Source organism: Dysidea avara, chromosome 5 (assembly GCF_963678975.1).
Source record: "Dysidea avara chromosome 5, odDysAvar1.4, whole genome shotgun sequence".
Taxonomy (NCBI): domain Eukaryota; kingdom Metazoa; phylum Porifera; class Demospongiae; order Dictyoceratida; family Dysideidae; genus Dysidea; species Dysidea avara.
The window spans coordinates 24,503,569-24,531,046 of record NC_089276.1 but is presented as its reverse complement, the minus strand read 5'-3'; the positions used below and the strand labels follow the sequence as shown (position 1 = coordinate 24,531,046).

At 37.0% G+C, this 27,478-nt stretch overlaps 1 protein-coding gene across 4 annotated transcripts in view; it reads right to left on the bottom strand.

The window, feature by feature from the left end:
- The window catches only part of LOC136255775 (rab3 GTPase-activating protein non-catalytic subunit-like), a 56,005-nt gene that overhangs the window by 21,480 nt on the left and 7,047 nt on the right, over positions 1-27,478 (bottom strand). For 2 of the 4 annotated variants that reach the window (XM_066048667.1, XM_066048666.1), the window contains exons 2-19: positions 25,689-25,783; positions 24,844-24,949; positions 24,684-24,783; positions 23,026-23,070; positions 18,452-18,515; positions 17,566-17,664; positions 16,489-16,594; positions 16,356-16,439; positions 10,719-10,870; positions 9,551-9,633; positions 9,254-9,343; positions 7,143-7,282; positions 4,723-4,838; positions 4,219-4,277; positions 3,537-3,659; positions 3,360-3,424; positions 3,155-3,216; positions 2,820-2,928 (exon numbers count right to left, since the gene is read on the bottom strand). In XM_066048667.1, the coding sequence (XP_065904739.1) occupies positions 2,820-2,928; positions 3,155-3,216; positions 3,360-3,424; positions 3,537-3,659; positions 4,219-4,277; positions 4,723-4,838; positions 7,143-7,282; positions 9,254-9,343; positions 9,551-9,633; positions 10,719-10,870; positions 16,356-16,439; positions 16,489-16,594; positions 17,566-17,664; positions 18,452-18,515; positions 23,026-23,070; positions 24,684-24,783; positions 24,844-24,949; positions 25,689-25,778 (1,693 nt within the window). In that variant the 5' untranslated portion in view covers positions 25,779-25,783. Of the gene's footprint in view, positions 1-2,819; positions 2,929-3,154; positions 3,217-3,359; positions 3,425-3,536; positions 3,660-4,218; positions 4,278-4,722; positions 4,839-7,142; positions 7,283-9,253; positions 9,344-9,550; positions 9,634-10,718; positions 10,871-16,355; positions 16,440-16,488; positions 16,595-17,565; positions 17,665-18,451; positions 18,516-23,025; positions 23,071-24,683; positions 24,784-24,843; positions 24,950-25,688; positions 25,784-26,225; positions 26,334-27,478 lie in introns of those variants that run through there. The other 2 variants (XM_066048665.1, XM_066048668.1) reach the window with 2 other exon arrangements.

Sequence of the window (27,478 nt, the reverse complement as noted above, 5' to 3'; positions counted from 1 at the left end):
CAAAACTACCAGGTACCTGTATGGCTTTTACAACAAAGAAACAATAGATTTTCTATTCAACTTGGAAAACCATCTGAAAATGCTAACCCAGCACTAGAGAATAGATTTTATACCCTAATAATCATACCTGTTAGTTTTAGGTCGATATTTTCTCCTAGGATTGAATAGTCAATTGATTCTTATAAAGCCTCATTAGAACTCACACTCGAATATGTTAAGAGTCCCCAAAATTGGGCGTCCATTTGCAATCCGTGACGTCATTTGGAACAAGGCTTATTACTACTTACTGTACCTTATGGTACATATACCGTATAGCGGGTTATTTTCGAAACTAAAATTTTCGCACAAGAAGCAAAATCTGAATTTAGAAAGATTTTAATTTCGAAGAGTGCATATTTCGAAGTCCGGGTGGATTTCAAATAAACGGAAATTTGTGTCACAGATTATGAAGATGAGTGAATGTTTGCCGAAAACTGACTTACTAATGGAATAATCCCCATTCATGTACACTGGAGAGGAGACTGAGGGAGTCTCAGGTGGAGTGAATTCACTGGCACGATCATGCTCGATCATAGCTAGCTATCTTACCATAGATTCTAGAGCAGACGCCAGACGGCATCAATTCCCATTCTGGATCACCTGTTTTCTGGTTATTGGTACAGTAATGATACAGTTTACCTATTATCATCAGCAATACTGAGCTAAAACTTGAGGAATACACGAACGAATTGCCAAAAGTTAGACGGTTGCTTTCACTTGTGGAAATTTATTTTTGAAAAACAACCGGACGTGGGAATTTATCTTCGAAGAGAAGGGCCTCTTCGAAATATCCGAAAATAAAAACCTTTCAAAAATTACCAGCTATACGGTACATGTTAGTGCTTCAAACAATGAATGTGCTGATACTAGAGGTATACCGATATAAGAAAACTAAACCGATTCGATATGGATTAATCATTTTGAAACCAATATGATACCGATCCGATATGGATTAATCATTTTGAAACCGATACGATACCAATCTGATATACCGATACAACTAAGTGTAGCTATTTATATTTGAGGAACCACATATGCCATGTTCAGCTTTATTTTAACTACTGAAGAAACTACTGAAGACAGTCTTAAGATTACTGGCTATGCTTGGTTACCCATGGTGGTGTGGCCCCTATTCACAGCTCAGACTATAAGGCACCCACAAATACAGGGTGTATTTAATACATGCTTCTGCCAAGGTTAGCCCGGATTACTCCACATGTTAATGGCTTGCAGAGATGGATGGTTGTTTTATGCTGTGCTCTTGGTTCATCTAATTGCTGTTTCCCCAGGCTCACCACTATACATGTTTGTTGTATGATTGGTAAGCTTTGTGACAACAAAACAGTAATTATCCATGCACTTAGATGGCTTCGTATAGCGTACTGCTTTTAGACAAGGAAATAACTATTGTTTCTCACCCTTGTTAGCTAAATATAGGGTTTATGATGTGGCTTGATCATTGGACAGTGTTCTCAAGATAGTTCAGTTGTATATCGGTGTATCGTATCGGTTTTTAGCAGCAATATCGGCTCCCACCGATATAGTAGAAATGTCCATATCGGTCACCGATATGATATGCATCGGTATATCAGTACACCTCTAGTTGATACAGAAAACTAACGCTTATTTTATTGCATGAAAATGATGACAACTGGGATGAAAGGAAAAGGCAAGGCAACACTTGTCAGAACCACAAAAGGCACCTCCCAAACATCAGTTAGTATTGTAGTGTAAAACAGTGGTTGTACTATGTATTGTTTAGCCTCTAGCCCTGGCAAGCAGACCAAAATATGGACCTTGACGATTTAAAATATATATATACAGTATTTGGCCTTGTGCAAGGGTATTTAAATTGGCAAATTTGATGATAGAACTCTTTTGTATAAGCACTTTCACCACGGAAAGTTCTGTGATAGCATTTTGGGGGTGCCATTTTGTTTAGGGGTATATTCCTACTATACAGTATACCATGCTGTACACTACTAGACAGATGCATCATGCTAAAGGCATTGTGGGGCGAGCCTGATCTCGAAGTAATTACAGCTATTTAACACAATCAACTGAACATACAATGACAGTTAACCGATGAAATGAATGGTTCTGATCAAATCAATATTAAAACAATTAAAAGAGGGTTACTTGAAGCATATAAACTATTAAATGAAACATATACTATGGTTGGTGGAAGCTGTGTAAATTGAGGTGTGATGATCCACTGTGAAGCATATTATTGTAGATGTGGCAGTTCCTTCTTGTTCGAACTCTTCATAATCATTGAGAACTTCAGTATCGTCTTCTTCAAAAGCCACTGTTGTACGATAGCTATGTTGTCGGGGTATAACGCCATATTCCTCCCCTTCTTCTGGATCATTGCAGCAAAAACATGTGAGCAGCCTCTTTGCTGGTATTCAGCAAGTGCTTACAAACCTTGCGTGTCTTTCTTCAATGGTTTCCCGTTCTCTTCTAAGTCTGCCATGCTCCCTTCTTTTTCTGAGACTCTCTTCTCTCTCACTCACAGTTTCAACACTTTAGGAAACATTGCTAGCTATTGAGAATGTGCCACGTGCACAAGCTAAAAAGTTCTATGTGCCACGTGCATGAGAACGTGCGACATGCACTTTTGCGCACATGGATTTCCATGTTCTTTGTGTAAACTTTAGGTTACGTACAGTCCACAGTCGAATCGACTACTGCCAGGGTGGGGCTAACTCAAGCTTGCCCCAATAACATACGTACAGCTGTACACCCTCTAGATAAGACATCATAACAAGACTGCATACATTTTTGATGTTCACTAGGTAGTCTGGACATGACTGAATCCAATATCTTAACAATTAGGTACACCTTCACACTATTCAACATCTCCGCACAAGTTAACATGTGTATGGCCTACAGATATGACACAATCGTATGGTATAACAACTGATTGCATGCACAATACAAATAATGTACTGTACATTGCATGCATACAAACACATACAGATGTGCAGGTACTGTACCTGTATACACACAATACAACATAATATAGTAAACCACCTGTGTATCTTGTCTATGCATACATTCACTTTCTCTGTATGTCACTGAAATTGACGGTATATGCAGTAACAATCATTACCTTATCAATCACAGACAGTGACAACATAGTAAGAATTATTTCAAGAATATCACTACTGTCACCTAAATCAAACACACAATTGTGTAAACGGAATTTATGTACACCACATATAATATATGTACATACTTTATTACACTCTTACATGTTACATGTACTATATTTGTTGAATGCATGGATACATGAGCACATTATTGTACTTCACTACCTTTAGCAATTAACTGAGGAAGAGTAGTCAGAAGATGTAGGTCTCTAGACATTGTACTATCAGTTCTGTATATAAAAGTAAAACATCTCTTAAAGTACATTCATATGTGCATATGAATTACACTGTAACTATTAATACTGTAACTATTAATACTGTACTTCTAAACAGAATACTTGCCTTAGCAGTAAGTGAAGAGGTACAGAGACAGTTATCAGTTGTCCATTAGGAGTTAATAGTAACATAGTGGCTTTGTTAAGTAAATCACTATGATTGAATACCACACGGCTAGTGTGTAGCAGCCTGCAATACAGTATAATAGAAACAAGGCAGGACCAATTAAACTGAATCTGCGAGAACCCCACATATTTGCGCATTTTCTACATTCCATTACTGTACAATTCCCTGATCTACAGATAGCCAATGGGAGTGGTCAACCAAAGTTTCAGCTCTAGAAGCCAAGAGCTTTTGAAGTTATAGCATTACTGTACAAAGTGGTAAAACAGAAAGATTGATTTGTACAATGACAACGCAGACAGTATACCACAGGCGCTTAATTAAACCATTATAACTTATGAACATAGCCTTATACGGAGATGCAATTTTTGCCATTACGTTCTCCATTAGGATGAAACCTTATCCTTGATCCCTTGTTTTACGATGAAGGAGGTGCATAATGGCACCTAGCAATGGATTCACCTGTTTATGGATTCAATGGATTCTACTGTAAAATTAGGCCTGTGCAAACATGTGGGATTCTTGCAGATCCAGTCACATATATTCTACAGCATACAGCCAGTATTTGCATATTTATGTCATACTGTACCCTATATATACAGCTGTAAAGTGTATCAGTACGTACCTGCATCCCTTTCCAGTATTAAAACTAGCAACTTTAGGTCCTCTTTGAACTGGCCATAACTGTTATACAACACAATTAAACATACGTATATTATAAATACAGCAATGACTCATGAGTAATTTAGCTACTAAATTAAGTACATGTACATGTGTATGCTAAATATTGTACAGACACATACCCTGTACAGTTATAAGTACATTGTGCGTTCACAAGTTAAACTCGAGCACTGAACTTAGTGCAAAGCATGCAGCTTCAGGTCACATGGTTGGCAAGTGTAATACATGTAATTCAAGCACGTAAGTATTGACTTGGTTCTTAGTTGCTTTCTTTTTTTCAACAGTTTGTATAAAAAGTTATTTTCTTCAGGCCAGTATTCCAATGCTGTGCTTCCTTTGCCAACCAGTGATGTAATAGCCTGAACTCATATATGAAACATGTAAGTATGCATAATGTATGTGTAGATCTACGTGGATGCAAGTACAGCTGTGCAATGTACATCCATACCTCCAGTAATCCTCGTTTTGATAAATAAACACACAAACAGAGTGCCTGCCTAGCAGTTGATTCAGAGCTATTACATTCATTCACTACTATCCAGCCACACTGTGCACCACGATATCCTGTAACATCAGGAAGATACACTTTATAAGTAACAGTTCTCTACCCAGTTTTTCTTCTAGAATACTATTACCAGTAGCACATACCACTACTTTTGTGGTAAGCATTGTTTGTAAATATTTCCTCTTATTAGTTGTTGCTGGTGTTTACTTTGTAACATAATATTGTGTATGTGTTGTTCTTAGGAAAATGCATGGTTTTAGCCGAATATATCTAGTTCAATATTCATCAAGCAAAAATATTGTTTATAGTTTATGCATACAGTACCTTGTGTGCTGATTTTTATGAGCAACTTCTAAAAATACATGCATGCACAAAGTTTGAGCTGTTTTACATGCTGTATCTTATTCAATGCACAAAAATGTACTACAGTGCAGCTACAGTGTACGATATCAAACAGTATGGTAGTACTGTTTAGTAAGGATCTCTCCTAAAATTAATGGTGCCTGCCAAAATGCTGCTGTTAAAAAACATCATAGAAATATCACATGCAATGAAAATCACCTTTACAGGATAGTCTTAGTGCATCAAATCCACAATTACAGAAGTTAAAAAATGTATTTAAACCCAATTTTTGGTCTGTCAGCCTGCTAGTCTGATCTCAGTTGTAACAATATACACTGTAGGCCAAAACAAAGCAGCTAACAACCACTGTTTCTCATCACAATAACAAACTCATCCATGGCATGTGCCTTAATTTTCCAGTTCCAACGAGTGTCAGCCTTTACCTTTCCTTATACTTCAATTACATTGTCATCTTCTTCTTCATGCAAGGAAAGCATACCAGCCATTACAATAAAACATTACTGTAAATGGCCTAGCTGGCACAGGCCTATAAAGCAGAGGTACTTATAATAAGATAACATGCCAGTCACAGGCTTGTGAAAAGCCTACCTGCTAATATTTAGGAGTGAAGTACAGTAAGCCTGTGACAGTATCGTCAGACAGGCGGCAAATCACATACTGCCACAATAATACTATGGCATGTACAGTGTAACAGGACTGCATTGTTAGATGCATGATAAATCCATCCTGCAAAATAATTTCTTACAGGACTGGTACATGTACTCTGCCTTGCTATAGTGACTATTGTTACCACTGGTTACTGTGTCACTAATGGCCCACTTAGCATGTTTCCAATATCCCTGTATAGTACAGTATATAGCAGTTAACACATACACCATGCTGACTCACAAACTACACCAGCTTCTTATTTAATAAGGGTTCCAATTTGTATTTATAACGTTACAGACAAGTGTTATGTTTTATTGTGGGATTGTGATGCTACAGGCCTGTATCAGACCTGAACCCATTTTCCACAGGCCTACCACAGCTCTTGAACACTTCACAGACTCATTACCAGTTTACAATACACACATGTTACAGGCCTGCTAACATACAATCATATTACTTTTTATAGGAGATTCATGATATTGGATAGTCACACAGGACTGACATTTGTGTTCATTAGAGAAAAGGACTGTTACAGGCATGTAACCTATTTTATTTTATTAAATGTGTAAGTGTTTACAACAGGCTTGTGGCAATTTAGGTGATCCATACAGGCCTGTAATCATATTAGAATAACAGCTTTAACAGGCCTGTAACCATCTTACTGCCTGTAGCAGGCAGGTTACAGGCCAAAAAGCAGCACATACATGCCTGTATTAGGCCTGCAACAATATAAAGCTTTTGTAAGGGAAGGCATTAATTTTTCATAGTGACAATTTCTTAGAGGAGCACAATTAGATGCCACATAACTATATGAAGCAGACTGTAAGAGGGAACACAGGTAGACACCTATAGCTGCACTTAAATAGCTGCACTTAACAGGGGTACATGTGGGATTCCAGTCATTCGGTGATAAAAAGTAGTGAAACAAGAAATGCACGGCACAGTACAGTAGTTATTACAACATAGCTGTGTTGGAACCCTACTTCATCAATATAATACACTAGTTTGTTCACTTTTTTGGTATACTGTATGTATTGTAGCTAACTGTGACTGCTTTATTAGAGTATTTGCATATAACTTGAGTGAGCTTATATATGCAGATTATAGGGCATGGTTTCCATGCCTTGCTTTCTATGTAGCTGATTGTAGCTAGATCATTAAGGGGTGGTCGTCATGTAAGAGTGTGGTGGCATTTCCTAGGGGTGTGATCACAATGCAATCATTTTATACTTCATTTAATTGTAACACTGTAGTACAGTGAAACAGTGTATAGTATTTATGAATGCCACAAGCTTTACTATGAATCTGTATATGAAAATACTGCAGTGAACATGTAGTATAGCTTAAATTACCCTTCCACATTTTGGTAATCAACATCCGCTGTGTGTCTACCAGTAATACTCTACCAAATGAATCGACAGCAGCAGCTAATCGTCCACAAGGAGAAATAGTGATGTCCTCAACAGCTCTACTTTGATCATGAAGGTTGCAGCTACATATGTATACAGGTATGCATAAAAGGTACATAAAAGCAGTTACATGTACATTCAGAGCAATACACAGTGTACTACATTGCTTATTTTAGCAAAGGATGCTTGCAAACCAAGTACATAAAGATGTAACCAAGGCAACAACAATAAAGCAGGTGAACTTTTCCAACAATTGGATTACTTGACTACAAACACAATGTGTACATGTAACTTAAACAATTGCTCTACCATGAGCTCGAGTTCTATGGAGTAAGAATGACTAATCATTTTAGCTATTGTTGGGCAGTATAGTCACTTTAAGGGTGTAGTTTAAATATTAGATAACTTTAACAAGCATTTTAGTTACATGTTTCTGACTCCCTGTATTCACAAGCTTTAAGCCTTCTCACAGGTCCCTAGTGGGATAGCATTCACAGAATGTGTAAGGAAAACAATTACCTTTATCATAGAAATAAGAAAGCAATGAAACAAGTGAGGTCATCTACACCTGCAGCACATTTAATTCATACTAGTGTGCACTGGTATACAATAGCTGCAAGTGTAGTAGAGATGCACTGATTTGACTTTTAGCCGATATTCCAATAACTGGTATAAAGTAATATTACCAAACTGATAAACAAAGCCGATCTGAGATGGTAGCATTGACCTTTCTTCTAACAATTTGCTTATACCCCTGTAGTTATAAAATAACAGTGTGGGACTTTAATCAACAGTTGACATTACATAAGCAGGCATTGTTAGGATATTACTAGAGCATAAGTGCTCATAAATAGATATTTATGTATATCTGTATCTGCTGCTTGTTTACACATGCTACCTATCCGATACCAATATGCAAATATAAGGCCGATATAGCTGATAACCAACAGCCGATCTGATGATCAGTACACCTCTACCTTAGAGATGTTTCATTGCTTTTGGTTTCAATGATCCCTACTCCAATGTAAAATTTCCTTTCTACAACATTAATTTAAGATTTAAGACTAGTCATACTGTATCCAAAAAAAAAGAGAAAAAGAGTGGCATTGACCAAACACATTACAAAAATCAATTGAGCAACTGTATATACACCCTTCATCTTTCAATTACTGAAAAGTGATGCAATGATTCCCCTTCGTTTCCACCCGTATTACAAACTAAGAACAGTATAAGAAGTACCTCTGCAATCAATCCAGTCCAGCAATTACAGAAATAGTGACTAAAGGCGTGCCCTAACTATCAATTACTGAAAAGTGAAGTAGCCATTTCATTCCAAGTTTTCAGGTATGTTTCACATGTAAAATTCAGAACCAGTACAAGAAGCACTGAAGTGCCTCTGCAATCAATCCACTGACTATGGAAATTACAGACAATTCTCATCAATGCTACTGCTAATCAACAGTGGAGAAAGAAATGAGACACAAAGGTAAGACTATGATGTGTGCACTGTAGTTGCTGTGGTTGTCAAAAAGGCACTTCTTGGGCTGAAGCAACATCAAACAGTGGAAGAAATCAAGTCCATAGTGTCTTGTTATGCTAGGCTGAAGGCATCAGTCAGTTACTGTAGTTATTTAGTTAATCAGTTAATAGCAATCTTAGTTAAACAAAAATTTTAATTGGAATGGTTAGGGATGGTCTGAAAGAATTGTCGGGCTTGACTATGTCTAACCAATCTTGCATGAAAGATAAAGTGAGGCTAGTTTTGGGATGATTTTTGGCCAAACTTCATGATCCTTGCTATACAGTACTACCATACTGTATGATAGTACAGTACATGACAGCCTATGATGTAGCTACTGATTCCATTGTACGTACATACAGGTGTATATACCTGTATGCTTGGTGCCTTAGTGTGTATAATGGTGTTTTAACACTAGCATTAAGTGACTACATTTTATTGCTAGAAATTTTATGTATCACTCATCACTGTTAAGTGCTTTCTTTACAACTGCCAACTTTAATCAACGTGTGTGCACAAAATATATACAGTGTACCTCATTGGTAGAGACGATGTAGGTTGAATAGGAACTTGTTTAGCAACTTGTGAATCTTGACTTCCACTACCCCAGCCAAGCCATCCACCACTATATATAAGTAAACAATTACTATGGAATTAAGATTCAATAAACTAATCCATATGAAGTCTGCGAAAGACTTTAGTACATACAGTAGTATTATACCCCTGTACATTGTGAGTAAACGAATTATTGCCCCCATGCATGACAGAGAGATAAAAATCCCTCTGTAGTACACCCTCGTATATGAAACAAAAATTTAATACAGTCACTTACAGATTTACCCTTGTCATTACGGCTGATGTGAGCTTATTGGTAACAGCAGACAGCATTTCTGACATGATTGGTGGCCCAGAATCCTGAAAAAGCATGCGCTAATAATATGTGTATGCACATATCAAAGGTGCATGTACAATACAGTATATGTACATTATATGCACATTCAGGAAAGTACAGTAGGAATGGAAACAACCAACAGAAAATGACTGATAAAGTATCAATATATTGGTTGAAATATATAGTGAAATGCTTCTTTGCAGCAATGCTGGATCCTTGCACAAAACTGATCAATAAAAAGACCATGATGATGTTATCGACATGGCGATGTTATCGACATGGCAATAACATCATAGATAACATCATCATGGCGATGTTATCTGTATGATGATGTTGTTATGGCGATGTTATTGCCATAAAATGGCGATGTGGCGATGTTATCTTAATTTCATAGATATGGCGATGTTATTTTAATTTCATAGACAACATCGACATGGCGATGTTATCTCCTGAAATTACAAATTACTATTAAGGCCTTTTCACACTTAATGTGCATTGAATGCGGATCCAGCTGTGGTCAGACTGAGAGCAAATCAAATGTGTATCAATCCATTTCACACTACATGTGCATCAATCCATTTCACACTACATGTGCAGCAACTGAATTCAGTTCATTTTCATAGCACGTGAATTAATTACCCAATTATGCAATGAAAATTTAAATGGTATCAGTCATTGTACTACCTTCTTGGAGTCAGAAAAGTATTTGCAGCAAGAAATGTGGTTAGTACACTTACAAAACGTTGGGTGCCAAGAAGCTGGTTGCTATTCCTTCAACACTCACTCATGGTCACCATATCGCTTCCACAAGCCGAGTATAACACTACAGTAGGTATGCCATCACTTTAGTCTGGGCGCAATAGCCATGCTTTGCGCGAGATGTCTGGAGACTGTACGGCATCCCCTTGACTCAAGTGTGAAATCATTTGATCCCAGGTTTGATGCACATTCGACTGTAGTGTGAAAAGGGATTAAGAAAAGACCATATTACATGTACAAATCAACTACTGTAGCTGGCCACAAAGTTTTCTACTATCAGGATACAAATATCAATAAATTAGTATACCAGTGCAGATAAACCACAATACTTTTCAGAGACGTACAGTACCTTAGTTATTTGGTAGAAGCCAAGCATTGGTTGCTGGCCAGTAGATATCACTTTAGTAGCCCCCAAAGGAGTGGTCCCCTTCACTGGCATATCATACTTCCCTATCAAACTAGTCTCCACTAATGAATCAAAAAGTGATGGTGTAGTTTTGCCTACAGAATGAACCAAAACAAATAAAACTCTAAACCAACATTAGGAGTACTGTATGTGTAACACTGTGTAAAACTATACAGTGAGTATGTCAAATTTATGGAACTTTATACTCAAATTACATACATACAGCCTGTACATACAGCCTGTACATACAGCCTGTACATACAGCCGTGTATAAGTCTGAGCACTAGACAGGTACATATCTCCAATATTAACAACAACATTAAGTGTGTGCATTTAACACCATAATTTGTGTATAAAGGTGTGATCAGAGCGATAATTGAGACAAGCGTGGTAGTATTTTCATCATTGCACTGTATAGGGGGAAACTTTGGTACATGGTCGTCAAAGTATTCTAAATAGTTTTGGGTGTGAGGCATACGTGTCATGTGACAAGTCCATTTTCTCTTTGTACAGTAGCTCATTATGTAGACATGTCAATTTTACAATATATAGCTTGGCACAAAGACCACTGGGTGGTTGAGCTAGAGTGGTGTTGGCAGTTGATATTGAATATTTTTTGGATCCTACCTTAAAACTTTGGCTCCAGACAAAACTTGAGTGCTGCCATATTCTACTCTATTCCAGAGGGATGCCTTGTAGTTGATTATTCCCAAGACCACATAGGCTAGATGGTACATGTAGCTGTCCACTTGTATGTATGGCTTTGGTGTGTGTAGCGAATAGTAATCAATTGAGGATGGGCATGCTCTGTGCTAACAGTTTGCCAAACTTTTTGCTAATAGTGTTATTGTACACATTTTCTATCGCTGAAGTTTCCCACTAAATGTTATTTGTAAAAAAAATATTTACAAGTAGGATGTGTGATGTGCAAGCCTAGTCTTGTACACTTACATATACAATGTACAGTATAATAAAATAATAAGCAAAGCAAAAAAAGTTAATGATTTTAAAAAGCATTTTCTTCCAGTTGATCCACCCAGTGGATATACTGGGTAAGTGTCTCTTGCAGCTTTACTTCATCTATCCCAAGGCTTTCCAGGCTCTTGTTTAACCTACTATCATAGCTAGCTTTACGCTTTGCACGATCATGTGTAGAATACTGCATTGCAATGGCATTGGATATCAAATCTTGTGGCATTGGAACATCACAAAAGTTATACACAGTTTGAAGTGTAGTACTCAAATTGTTAACAAACATTGTAAAGGGAATAGCCAACCTGTTCTTTTGATGTTGATTGTAAAATAACATTTCTTGTTCGCAGTAAGGAATTTGTGTGTAAACAACATAGTCACGCAACACTTTCCATGATACAGGAGATGCCAAATAAACATTCCTTGGTGGTCCATCGATTGTTAATGTTGTCATGAAATTAATAAAGCTTTGAAAACGTCCAAGCGGTTCCCGCACTGTAGTAAAAAACTTGGCACCTGGGTAGCATTTCTCTAAAGTATTGGTGGCTATCAAACAATGTCCCTTTACAAGGATTCTTTGTGATGGCTTGCCACGATGATACATTACTTTCTTTAATACATGATCAGTAAACCGATAAAAGAATTTCACAAAATGATCATCGGTTGGACTACTAAGCTTAACAAATGGCATACCCCATTTCATAAAATTAATTCCCAAGTACCATGATGTATACAAAAAGTGCCATGATCCAAGAGCAATGTCCCAAGTTTCCGTTCTGGTTAAGCTGACGTTATGACGCTTCTTTGATTCTACGCCAAACATTGCATTAGTATTCGTAAACTGTTTATAAATGCCAACTTTTTTCATGATAGGTATAACCAGTTTCCAAAACCAAATGAACGGAAAGAATCCCTCCAGCATCATTGGAACAATAAAATTATCTTCATCGTTTTCCAAATAGGTAGCAAGCTGAGTTGATCCACTTCGAACAGCAGTAATGTAGAACACTGGCTTTTGAATAGTGACTTGGCGATACCCAGGATAAAACAACTCATCTATAAACCAGCATATTCCATGTAATGGTACTTTAACCAAAGAACTAAGCACAATTAACAATATCAATATTCTATTGGTAAGTGGAATATTTTCATCAGGTCTCCCTTCTGTGAACACAGCAGAGAAGTATCTACTAAATCTTGCTAATGGTGAAATGATCGGAGGATGTCCCCATACAAGTAGACCCAGCAGGAACAATGGCAAAATTGCTACTGCCAATGGGAGCCACAGCAGTATACTAATACACCACATCAAGATATTCCCCACAGCAGTAGATAATCTTGAAGTTGGAAAATCATCTACATCAAGCTTATCTTTCAAAACATCCATCATTTCTTTAGAGCAACTTTAAACTGACAAAAACTGAACTTTGCACACTAGCTGCAAATTTATAGGAAGCTGGATGACATACCAGTGCTTTATCACCATGTCCTTTCAAAGTACACTAATGTAGATGGCCAAGTCACGTGACTCATTATCATGTACAGTAAGTACACTATCGTACATACTAGTACATACATACACTTTTACATGTACTGCTGATGATCATACACAGTAACATTTGACAACCACAGATCAAAGAAGGAAAAATAGCTTTATAACAAATACAGTTTCTTTGCAGTTACAAATCTCAAGCCATTGAATGCATGTCTCATACTTGTTCAAAACTACGTAAACACAAAATGTACCATATTGAACACAGAGTACACAAGTACAGACACCTTGTAGTCAACACAGCTCCAAAGGCTGTGTTGTTTTCAACTGACTCGTGTGCTTCAGATTACATGAAATGCATCATTGATCATTACAAATACAGTACGTATATCAAGTCAATTGTTTACGACTTGCATGCGTATACAGTATGTACTGTATGCAACATCCTATATAACTACAGCTGTACTCTACCTAACAAGCTTACAATCATGCTTGTAAAACTAATAAATATCACAACACAAGTGCTATAACCTTAAAAAGGAATGTCAATGAGAATGCCACTCTGCCTGTGGTTGACTCAAGTATTACGGTAACTAAGAAACTATGGTCTTATAAGAGAACAGATAACATCGGTGGTGTTGGTCCACTTAATTTTCAGGGTCGAACCCACACCAACTCCTTGGCTAAATCTAATGAAGTGTATTAACAAACTATATATTAACAATGATGCCTCCTATATTTCAACTATGGAAGGTGATCCCCTCCCTTGTGTTGCCCCTAATTAAGTATTACTTCCTAATGACCCTGATAATCTCCTTTCCTAAAGAAGCTTAACCTTGAAATTGTTCCTAACATTAAATATTCCTTGGACCACCAGAGGTCTGGAAGCAGGCTTCAGCAGCCCTTGTTTTCATTCAGTCCCCTGTGGCTGTAACCTACACCACTCACTAGCAATGCACTGAAATATTAGAATATATTGTGAGCTCAAATGTATCAAAACATCTGCAAAGATAAGAAGTCTGGTATGGTGAATGACATGGTTTTCACACTAACAGAAGCTGCAATACCCAGTTAATAACGTAGCACTGTTAGTGACTTTGCTGAATGTCTAATAAAGGAGGCCAGTGTGATGTTATAACTCTTTACATGTAACTTTGACTTTAGCAAGTAAAGTATATCATAGAGCTGGGCGGTATGACAGTACAAATATATAACACGGTATGGATTGTATTTTTAAAAGTTTAATGAATATAAGTTTTCTTTTGGAAGGGTGATAAAAGGTTGGTGAAACATGCTAAAATGACTTTAATACAACTAGAAGGTAATCTTTTACATTGGCAAAGTATCTTCACATTGGTAATGGCAGAAAATAACAGGATGATGCTATGAATCAGTTGCCTTCTAACTCTAGACGATATGGCAGTATTTTCTAAAAATTCATCCGGTACGGTAACAGTATTAAAATGCCTTCTCCTATGATACGTACCAGTATATCACCCAGCTCTACTATATCAGAAATTCTCCCACTATGGAATTCATGGACCAGCATTAGCTTTTCTAACCAAAGATCTCAACATGTTGTAGTAGACAACATGAAAAGTCATTCTACCTGTGCAGTTTCGAGCATGCAACAAGGAACGGCTCTATATTTCTGATGTATATCAGTGATCTCGCTACTTGAGTATGTACTGTAATCAAGTAAGATTCTGTGCTGATGTCCTCTTTTACTCCTACTCTACAGTATGTTTACTCAAAGGATGATTGCAGCTACAGCAACACTTGTGTGCCCTTGAAAATAGCTCACTCAAATGGCAAATGCCTTTCAAATATACATTTCTATGTACAGTGTACTACAAGTACTGTACAAAGAGCCCTATACACTGTATATCATGGAATCTCTTATCAAGGAAGTCACTACCACACCAAATTGACTGTAAGCTTTCGTGGAATAATCAGATACAATACCTAAAGCCGTCCAAGTAAATCTTGTATGACAATGTCATTTACTGTAAGTACTAAAGCAATATGTACAAGTCACAATCCTTGCTTCTGTTTGTACACTGATGTAAGCATCCAAAGAGAAAGACATGCTGCCTTTAACAATTTCTTCCCATATTCCATTGTAACCACTACGTTACAATCTCTGGACCTACAAAGCCTCCACTCTAGAAGGAACATAGCTAAACTCGTGATCATTAATGTGTATAAGTGACCGAGCCTGCGAAAACAGGGCATGTGGCCACATAAAAATTGCCTACTTTTGATGTGCCATAACTTTGTATTCCATTATTGCTCGGCCATGAAATTTTCAACATATATTAAACATTTTGTTGGCTTTACAATACAAGTTACAGAATAAAAATAATTCTATCCCAGAACTGAGATATGAGGTGCTATGTGTCGGGGTGTAGTTTGTGCCCACATGCCCTATTCTCGCAGACCTGCATGGTCACACAAAATGATGGAAATATTTGCACATCCTCTTCAACTACCAAGGTAATTCGAAGGGATGCTTTACTCAATTAGACTAGAACAAATTCTTATAAATTCTCCTTTGTCCACTCTGCTCTAACTGTAAGTCAGTTTTGTAATATGATTAATACCTGTGCATTAGTGTTGTGCGATATGGCAAATTTTGTATATTGCCTATCACGATTATTGCTCTCTTCTTTTATTACGATATGATAAATTATCACGATAATTATACAAATTGCATGAAGTCATGGTAATGAATTGCTAGTATTTGAGTATAAAGCATGTAAAATAGTCCCTAACATGCACTTTCCTCTGCAAGTAAGTCTGTTATAAAGAAATTAATACTGTCCTGAACATCATTTTCTGATGAAATTACCACACCATCATATATCACGATATAACGATATTAATTTTTATCATGATTACGATATAAAAATTAATATACACCCTGTGTACAGGTATCACGATAATCGATTTAATCGATATATTGCACATCACTACTGTGCATTACAATCTACTACAGAGTAATAAATAATAATGACGTGCATGTTTGTATTATCTACAGGGGTGTGTACTCAATGTGAGATATGAAGGGTATACCAGCTAGAGGTGAATACACACTGAACACTGTGTATACTTACTAATACAAGTGATGTTTGCTGTATTTTGTTGCTTGTCCAACTTCCACTTCTGATATACTAAATCTGACATAGTCTCAAGTTGGTCTATACAATGCACACAACTACAATAGAAACACATTAACAAATATTGTACCTTGTTCTCTGCTAATGTCTTTGTCTATACATGATAGAATGGTAGCAGTCAAGCTCGGTCCATCAATCACTATCAAAACGTTGTTACATACAGCCAACAGCTCAGCCTAAATAACATACAACACATAAGTGTCTATATGTACTAAAAATACTAAAAGTTAGTACATACAAGACTACATGTAATGTACTGACTACCCATCATACACTGCAAGTATTGTACAAACTCAGTGGAGAACACTAAGTACATACAGTGTAGGAAATGTGCTTCAGTTTTCAACACTGTCTAACTGTTGGAGGAGTTTATCTCACTTATACTATAGTACTATAGTACAAATCTCAATGTATTTTTTGCAATATAAGTATAGGTGGAGGAAATAGCAGTGCTACCTGTACACCCCTGTATATGAAGAAACCAGCCAGTGTGAGCACTCTATAGGCTCTGTATAAGGCAGGTACAGTAAGCTTTACTTTGAAGCGTATACTTCATCCCCAAATATGGGTGAAAGGTATGAACAGCTTCCTATACAGGTATTATAAAGACCAAAAAACAACAGCACGGGCCTAGTAGGCTGCTAGAAACTATGTATCTCTTCAAGTTGAAAGAGGTCCCTATAGTACCTTCGAGTTGAAAGGGCCCCTTAATTAAAGCAGACTCAAAGCTAGCACATAGAAACTAAAAGATTTAAGTTGAGTGGTTTACAACGGTTTATTCAAGTTACACTTCCTTAGCAACAAAATTATGAAATACATGGAGAAAACATTCAAATGTTGCATGCTGATGCATCTTGGAATTTTTGGAGGTGATGATTGATTGTTAGTTGTACACTTGACCACTTTATTTGAGTATATGGTGCTCTATTAGAGTATATAGATCTTGTTTTGCATAATTCATTTTAACGGCACTTAAATGTTTCCATCCTTCTCTGCAGTAATACTCTAGAACATGCGTACACCTGTACTCAAAATACTCTAATAGAACAATCATTTCTGATCTTGGATATATAAACAAGCATTGGATAACTGAGTACTGTACACGTAAAGTAAGTCATAATATGACTAAAAATACTTAAATACAGACCTGATGAATAGTCTTGGAGGACAGTTTGATAGGTGATGTATATGACAATGAAGTGATCTCACTCTTGTGGAGTTGCTGGGAGAGCAGTGGTCGACCATCCTAACATAATACTGATAATACACTACATGTACAGTATACTGTAGTATATGCATACATGCAGTTCAGATTCCCAACTGTACACAAATGGTCAATATAGCACAAGGTTGTGTCCCTGTATGTACAGCTGTATCAACAATAAAATAAATTTCAACCCCAGACCTCCCCATCTTTACTGTACATCATCATCCCCATAAAAATGAATGTTGTGTATATCAGGTCTGTGGTAAGTTGCAGGGGGGGTTATATTGCAGGCCTGTAATACATGTACTTGTACTGTGTTTATCAGTGTAGTTAACTACCAAAACATTCACCTATCCCAAGTACTGCATTGTTCATAAGACTAATTTACCCTGCGACAAGGATTGTGATACTCGAACATTTTAAATACTATAAAAAGAAATAAATATATTCTACAAATGTATTTATAGTGGCCACCCTCAATTAACAGCCACACTGCATCCTTATACGGTGTAGTAAGTTAGCTACTGTACACACTTTGCTACATGGAGGGTACAGCCAATACACTATCACTAATAAGCAAGGAACTTTACTGCAAGTAGGAGTTCAGTAATTCAAAAGGTTTATACGGAATTGGTGATTTTTCAATTAGAGCATTTCATCACACAGGATTTTAGTGGTACACGTTGCGTCAGAGAATAATACTTAACAGTTACATAGCTACATGTAATGTATGTGAACAAACATTATTACTAGAATACTGCAATTCAATGCGATAACCATATACGCATACACTAGCAACCTTTATATCCAGGTGTCACTAACTCACTTGGGTATAGCATCTTAAGAAACCATCAGAAAACCCAACAGCTACTACTGAAAATTCATCAGACCTACAGTATATGAACCACAAGTACACTAGGGCTGAGCAATAGTATCGATAGTGCGATATATCGCGATAGTAAATCACTATCGTTATCGCGATAGTAGGGATATCACTATCGTGATAGTTATGATAAGCTCAGATCTGCATTAAAATGGTATTAACAACCCTTCTATACTGTTTTACAGTTGGTATTACCAGCTTTCTTACAAAGGAGTGGCCTGTAAAAGCTTTACCAAAAGTCCATATTCCATCGGCCGCCCACGCAGTTAATTAACAAATGTCCTGTGCATACAAAATAACTTTCTATATGACTACAAATCATAGCTATACAACTAAGACTTTGTTAAGAGCAAAGTGTTTCATAAACTATCGGGATAGTATTCACTATCGCGATATTTAATGAGTAACTATCGTGATAGTAAAATTTTTACTATCGCTCAGCACTAAAGTACACTCTGCCATTTAACATTGTACAATATCATGAACCATGATAGTGGGTTCATAATATCATGAACCACGATAGTGGGTTCATAATAGGGATCGCCCATGTTTTTTGCAAAAATCCTAATAGAACACACACCTAAAAACCACCTTGAAAAGCATCCTTCAACTCAAAACAACCCTCTGGTGGTTCTTTGCAATGAGTATGGGTCCACTAGTAAGTATCAAGTGAAAAGGAAGCAGTATGCGTATTTCAGACAAAACTGAAATATGCCTGTTTGTTTGTTCATATTATTATTATTCTTATTACTAGGACCGCGTCACATACAACCAAGTACATACACCAACGTGACAGCCCCCCGGTGAGGCTATTAGGTGGTGAATGCATTATCCCCAAATCAACTCAATATGTCACAGTAGTGACAGATATAACACAATAGTGGCATCGTAACTAAAGGCCACCAGTAGCTAAGTGCCAGTACATCATTGGTGTGGTAATGGCACAGTGATGTGTACAAAGTATATGTATACAAAACATACAGGAGAGAACTATACATTATTGCAGTATTGTATGCAGCAATACATTATAGGCAACATCACCATGCAGATAATAATTATTAGCCCATATACAGCAATGCATATCAACATCAACTAGAGCTAAGTAAGGTTCATCAGTGATGTAGCAATGGCACAGTGATGGGTGACACACCATAGTTATGCATACACAACTTTCAGGAGATAGCTACACAATGCTGTAGGCGTATGCAAGCCAGATAAACCAGATAAAGGAAGACAGCCAAGCCACTAGAGCCTAGTAGCTATGCCAGGTGAAGGCAAAAAAGATTAAGCACGTATTGAATTGCCTGACACCAACACAAAGAAAGTTCGCCATGCCAGCTGCACAAGACAAAATTGTTTACTTGTATTTTATATGTAACTGTAAGCTTATTGTAAAGAGCGTGGCATACGTCAGTTTAATGTTTTCTTGTATTGTTTATTTACGTGAATGAATCCACTGGCAGCTGGCATGGAGACTTGAGATGTTACAAACATAAAAACTTACTTGTAATCTTCTTGTTTACACAAGTGGCTTCTGGCTCTCCTGCACGGGCATCGCTAATCTTCTTCGCGCAATATGTAAGTAATTAAGCAAGGGTGTGGTACTGGGCGTTATATAGAATTACACGTATGGTCAAGTCATCAGCACAAACAGGAGCGACGATTATACGTTTGTGCCTTCATTCACAGGCGAATCTATCCCCGGTTAGTTCATGTCTCTAGGCCCCGTAGTTTTCTCAAACATTAATTATTAATTATTTAATTATTTATTTATTTAATTATTTATTTATTTATTTATTTATGACGTAATTTTAACCGCGTTTCGTATTATTCTTAGTACTTGGTTGTATAATTATTCATAATATTATTATTATTATTCTTTCACAGGCATAGCGAAGTTTTGGAGGGGAATCCTGGAATAAAAAGTAGCAAGGCTTGCTGAATGGATCATTGTGCGTGTCCATGATCTATTTTTAATTTTGTTTTCGGATGGAAACAGCCCAAACCCAGCCGTTTCTTGTTGCCAAAACGCCATTACGCTCGAGAAGCCATACAAGATCTTGATCAAAGTTAAGTTTTTGGCCGTTGCTATTAGTACGGTCACATACAAATAGCTATGAAATCACCTTGTGCTATTCGTACGGCGGTCCATATGAATAGCAAAAAAGCTATTTATACACTGTAAATTCAAAAGTGTGATGTTCATACTGATTAGTCTGGCGGCGCCCACCCTTTCGCATGGAGTAAGGGTCTGGTATGCTTAGTATCACCGAGTTGTTCTGGAGAAATTTAATTTGAATGTAATGACGTAATGAAAATGGTCTTAACGGAAGTGCCTCACCCAAAACTGTGGCAGTGATATTGAACTACACTAATCTGGTAATGCTTACTCGTTCTACAACTACATGGTCCCTTTCTGAGTACTTCTTTGGTGCACGTGTTGCTGACACTGATTCAAATGATCCTCCTCACCGGAAAATCATCAGAGTGTCTGGCGTACAGGGTTGCATAAATTCGGCCGAGAATTCGGCTTGCTGAAATGTCGATATTGCATCACTAAGATCCTCTGCGATATTTTAAAATCCACCAAAGCATTCGACAATTTACTCTAGCCAAAGATGTACCAGACGTTCACACCACCAAACTTATGCGCCAAAAGCCACGTGTAGTTTCTGGAATGCAAAAATCGTTGAACTAGCTCATTTATTATGATTCACGTGACTGCCGTACAAATAGCCTAAGAACTATTCATACGTGACTGTTGTACGAATAGTTTTTTGGTGTGCGCTGCTTATGGCCAATAGAATCTGTCTTTATTAAACTCAGTATAGGCCAGGAAGCTTAATCTGGGCTGATGACTTTGTTGCAAGGTGGTTTTTTTTCGCTCCGTGATTATTGTACGTGGGCAGGTTATCCAGATTAAATACTCTAATAGAGCAATCATGTAAATACTCTAATAATGCAGTCAAGTGTATAACAACAATCCTTGCACTGAATTTGACAGCTATTAAAGGCACCAGTAATGCAAATTGTAGCTCATATTGGGAGACTCTCAGTCTGTATGCACATCACAATTTGATCAGTTTCATGTGTGTACTGAAACGTTGACAGCGTTACTATGCAGAATGCAAAATTACACTATTCACAACAGTCTCTTCATAATCCATTACTGAATTAATAAAAAGTACACAAACTAGATGAATAAAAAATTGGAAATTTTAAAATGGGAATAGGGATCGCTGAAAAAAGCCACGAAACAAGAAGGGATCGCTGGGGTGGTAATGTAAACCACAAATCCCTATTTTGACTCTCTGTCATAAATCTTTAGTTACATGCTCTGTCATTTTGAAGTGAGTCAAAATAGGGATTTGTGGTTTACATTACCACCCCAGCGATCCCTTCTTGTTTTGTGGCTTTTTTCAGCGATCCCTATTCCCATTTTAAAATTTCCAATTTTTTATTCATCTAGTTATTATTCATAATAATTATTATCACTATTATTCTTATTCTTCTTTCACAGGCATAGCGAAGTTTACAAGGAGAATCCTGGGATAAAAAGTAACAAGGCTTGCTGAATGGATCATTGTGCGTGTCCATGACCTATTTTTGATTTCGCTTTCAGATGGAAACAGCCCAAACCGGGCCGTTTCTTCTTGCCAAAATGACATTATGCTTGAAAAACCATACAGTACAAGATTACGCTCAGAGTTTAGTTTTTTGGTGTGCGCTACTTGTGGCTAATAGAATCTATCTTTATTAAACTCAGTATAGGCCAGGAAGTATAATCTGGGCTGATGACTTTGTTGCAAGGTGGTTTTTTTTCGCTCCGTGATTATTGTACGTGGGCGGGTTATCAGATTAAATACTCTAATTAGCAGTCACTTAAATACTCTAATAATGCAGTCAAGTGTATAACTACTGTACAATCCTTGCACTGAATTTGACAGCTATTAAAGGCACCAGTAATGTAAATTGTAGCTCATATTAGGAGACTCTCAGTCTGTATGCACATTGCAATTTGATCAGTTTCATGTGTGTACTGAAATGTTGACGGCGTTACTATGCAGAATGCAAAATTACACTATTCACAACAGTCTTCATTATCAATAAAAGAAATCTCATAATCCAATACTGGATTAATAAAAAAGTACACAAACTAGATGAATAAAAAATTGGAAATTTCAAAATTGGAAAAGGGATTGCTGAAAAAAGCCACCAAACAAGAAGGGATCACTGGGGTGGTAATGTAAACCACAAATCCCTATTTTGACTCTCTGTCGGTGGTAATGTAAACCACAAATCCCTATTTTGACTCACTTCAAGATGACAGAGCATGTAACTAAAGATATATGACAGAGAGTAAAATAGGGATTTGTGGTTTACATTACCACCCCAGCGATCCCTTCTTGTTTGGTGGCTTTTTTCAGCGATCCCTATTCCAATTTTAAAATTTCCAATTTTTTATTCATCTATACATTATATGTGTGTGCATGCATGTTGTACTATTTGAAACTAACTTTCCACTGCAGAATGATATGCATTCTATGGCTGTAGGAGTAGGTCTAAAAATTTAAAAGAAAATACATGTAAGTACTACATGTACAGTACAGTGTAATGAATGGCAATTTGAACGGCAGTTTTTCACCACTTACAATACATGTAATTTGCAAAGAAGGAATTTACAATGATATATACAACTGGCCTGTGCTTGCACAAAATATTTGTTCAAAAACTGTCTGCATGTAAAACGGAAAGTAAGAACTGAGTACTACTGTAATCCTTGTATTTACTATATTGCTAATGCTTGTGTAGCAACTGGGGTGGCAGTCATGGATACCTTCATACACATGTTCTGCAGGTGAACAAGCAGTAATACAAACACTATACCAGGGGTACCAGCTGTACCTGGTGAATTGGCAAACAGTTAGTCAAATTTCACATAACGAATTAATTTACAACTTAACAAACAAAAAATTAAATTAAAAGAAAGTGTTACAAATTTAATGCCACATTATACAGTGTACTTGCAAGGTTGTAAACTCCCCATGAGAAATGCCCGCTATGACAGATAGTCAGCTGTACATGTAAATGTCAATTAACCATCCTTACAGGTCACACAAGTTGCGTGTGTACTAATTGAAGGACTCTAGTCAAAACAGGCAATTAAACGCCTTTATAGCAAAATATACAGGGTAGATAACAGTGTCAGGCCCATCTCTAGTCTACAACAAAATTGGCTAACACTTCCACAACAGCAAGTTACAAAATTTTTTAACTCAGCAGTAAAACACAACTGATATACAAGATATTGTACTACCTTGTGTCAATGCCACAAAAGTTCTGCAGACAGTCTTTCAGAATTACTGGTGAGACTCTTTCGATGAATTTAAACAGCAGTGCCACGAAGATTAGTGTTTATATATCATTGCTACGAATTTTAAAGGCACTTATTTGAGATGCTGTCTGTATAACTTTACACATTATACTAACGGCATTTTAATGCCATTTTTGCGGACTCCTTCAATTTATTAGAATACACAAGGTACTGTACTGTAGCATAGATTTGTTCTATTGTTGCTCCAATACTTAGCATCAGTGTTTAGGTAGCCAGAAAGTACAGTGTATTACCCTGTACGTAAACAACTACAGTGTATGAAGTCTCGCATCACCCACCCACTTACTGTAATATTGAATACTAAATTTACGGCTAATCTATGTACTGTAGGAATTATCCATTTACCAGTCTACCCCTGTACAAAGCTATAGCATTATAGCACAGTACTGTATGAAATTTATTTTCGTCAGTTCTATTCTGACCTCACAAAAGCAATTTTGACTAGAGATCATCCTGAAAGAGGACTTACACCTGTATTGCAGCCTCCCCAACTTCCCTTCCTTCAGTACATGTACATGAAAGGGTATATAACATGCTATTGTTGGAAGTACAGTACTAATCAGACACACCTTGGTATGCCACAGACCATAGCATGATATTCATATTTTCGCTTTACTGTACATAAATGTAACAGCCATGTACGGTATATATGTATGGGAAAGGGCATGTACACAACTACAACATGAAGTGAGATGCATGTAGGTAGGAGGCACATACACTAGCTAAAATATGACACTGAATGGACAAACTGGTGGTCTATCAAGCATACACTGTACTCACCTTTCATCACTCCAATCCTTTACAATATGAAGCATACCATCCCAGTTTAGGATATACTCACTGTATTCACTAACTCCACCAACTGATTCTTTCGCAAACTCTACATGTTATAACCAATCTAATACATGCTCTATATGTACAGTACTTGAAATGTACGTACTTTTTTGCACATAAAACGATGCATTATTACCGGATACAACTGCCAATAGTTCATGATTAGGAGATAAAGAGATCATTGTCTCTGGCTGCTCTATGAAGCTAAATACCTGTCAATGAGTCACACATAAATGACAGACAATAGAACAGGTATACAGTATAGTCACACTAAACTGTTCAATAATAATGTCCTCGATTTACTATATATACAGTACCATGTAGCAGCACTATGAGAACCAAGCCAACATCTGCAAGCAGCAACTATGCATAGAGTTTTGAGCTTTTTTTTGCAAACATTATCTTAACTCTTCAAGTACAATGCCTATGACTCTGCTTTAAATTAAATACGAATAATGTGATGTCTGGAGGTTTAATGAGGTTACTAAGCTAGAAACCTGCAGCATCCTGTGGTTGCATTAACAAACAAACAAACAAAAAAGCCCCCCTCATTGGGAATTTTTAACACGACAAGTGGCCTAATACTACCATGACTAAGCTTGAGGGCATAAGGCTTGATGATAGCAGCTCCTGTCTACTATATATGCTAGGAAATTTTCTGAGAAGATAAAAGAAGCTACACTCCTTAAAATGGCAACCTCAGACTCTATACATAACATTTTAATGTATTGGGTCCTATGGGAAAAAATGAAAATCGACTCCTTGCAAGAAGGAAATTGTTTTTTCAGTTCTCAATATTATCTTCACTAATTGCACAACGATTCATCAAAAAAATTAGAAAACAATACTCAAATATAATAAATAGCCCCCCAAAATATAGTAGAAAGGCAATTAACATGCAGTATGGTAAACATGCAGTATGGTTATTGTGGTGTATAAGCTACAGTGTACCTGGTTTCCAGCATCCTTGCTGGACATGTGAGATAATGATTTCCGAGGACCTTCCACTATGCGACCATAGGATATCAATACAGCTTCCATGTTAGCTGTTAAAAACATAAACAGCACTTTATTTGTAGTACCAATATAGACTATTTTCTCTAGATTACAGTATATACTGTAGTAGGGACCACAAAGGAGTAGGCGTGCCTCACGAAATAACATCACCCAAAAACCAGCTTCAATTTTCCCAGACAATGATGAGGCAGATTTGGTTAGGTAAAACTAAGCCCAAACAAGCTTTCAGATCGACCCAAAACACTTTCAACAAGTTGCTACACAATTTTTTTTTTTTAATTATTAACGGAATTTTCTACTGATGACTGACTGAGTAACTGACTGATACCATCAGACAAGCGTACAGTGTAACTCGATAATGGCTATGGCTACGGGCTTGATTTTTCACTGTTCGACGTCACTTAAGTCCGAGAGGTGCCTTTTGGTATACTGCAGTACGTACAATGTATTATTCATGGACTTACCACTTACCAGTGTCCTCCTTTGTGTCCCATTCATCTTTGCTGACAGCGAAAAGTGTCAATTTGGCAAGCGATGACATGTGACAGCAAAGTGTCGATTTGGCACGTGATGGCTTCCCTGCAAAACAGAAATCATCCGTATTTTTCATAGTGGCTATTTTGATTGTAGAGGTGCTTTTCAAACAGTTCTTGATTCGTACCACTGTGTAACGGGTTCAACATAGCTGACAACGAAGCGTAATGGATACAGTACTTCACTTTTTGGATGATAATTGATATAGATGGGAGCGGCGCCATTTCAGATGTGGTATGCGTGGGTTCACCAGTCATAATCTTTGTTTACAAAAAGAGTCAACAAACAAGTACACAAAAAAACTTGAAATTTTCAACTAGAGTAGGGACCATAGTACATCAATGAAAGGTACTGAAACAAGCTGGAGTAGTGCACGATATTAAATCACAGTAAAACAATAAGAAGTGTTATATCCCTACTGTGCATTTCCATTATGGTATTTTGAGCACAGTAGGGATATAACACTTCTTATTGTTTCACTGTAATTTAATATCGTGCACTGCTCCAACTTGTTTCAGTACCTTTTATCGATGTGCTATGGTCCCTACTTTAGTTGAAAATTCCACATGTTTAATATCAATATCGCGTGCAAACCTGCACGACTTTTACAATCACTCATACATTTACATACACATACATACAACATACATACATACATACATACCGTATATACATAGTTAAAGCACCACCGCACATGTATACGGAAAATACAGCATGAGGGGGGTATGTTGAGAGGCAAATACAGCACGAGGTGAAGCCAAGTGCTGTATTTGCTACAAGACAACACCTGAGTGCTGCATTTTTCATACATACAAGCACAGGTGGTGCTTTAAGTGTTTTATTGTACTTTCTGGTCATCTTGCTCGGAGTGGTTTTCTTGGGTACCCAAATTGCTTCAATTTTCAGTTATCAGACTATCAGTAAGTTGTCATATAATCTATTTGTACTAGTAGAACGATTTGGTAAGATTAGTTTGACTATTGTGCCATCTGTGTGGGGTTGTTGCTTCAATAGTCCAGTCATTTTACTGTTTAACCTTTAACTAATTGCAACAAAAACAGTTTCTACTGTTCCTGGTACAGAAAAATGTGCTTTACAACATATCAAAAGTCTCGGTGAGTCTCGTGAGGGGAAAGTGCTTTTTTGTGACCTTTTATGGCCAGTTTTAGTTATTTTCAGTTCTATTTCAT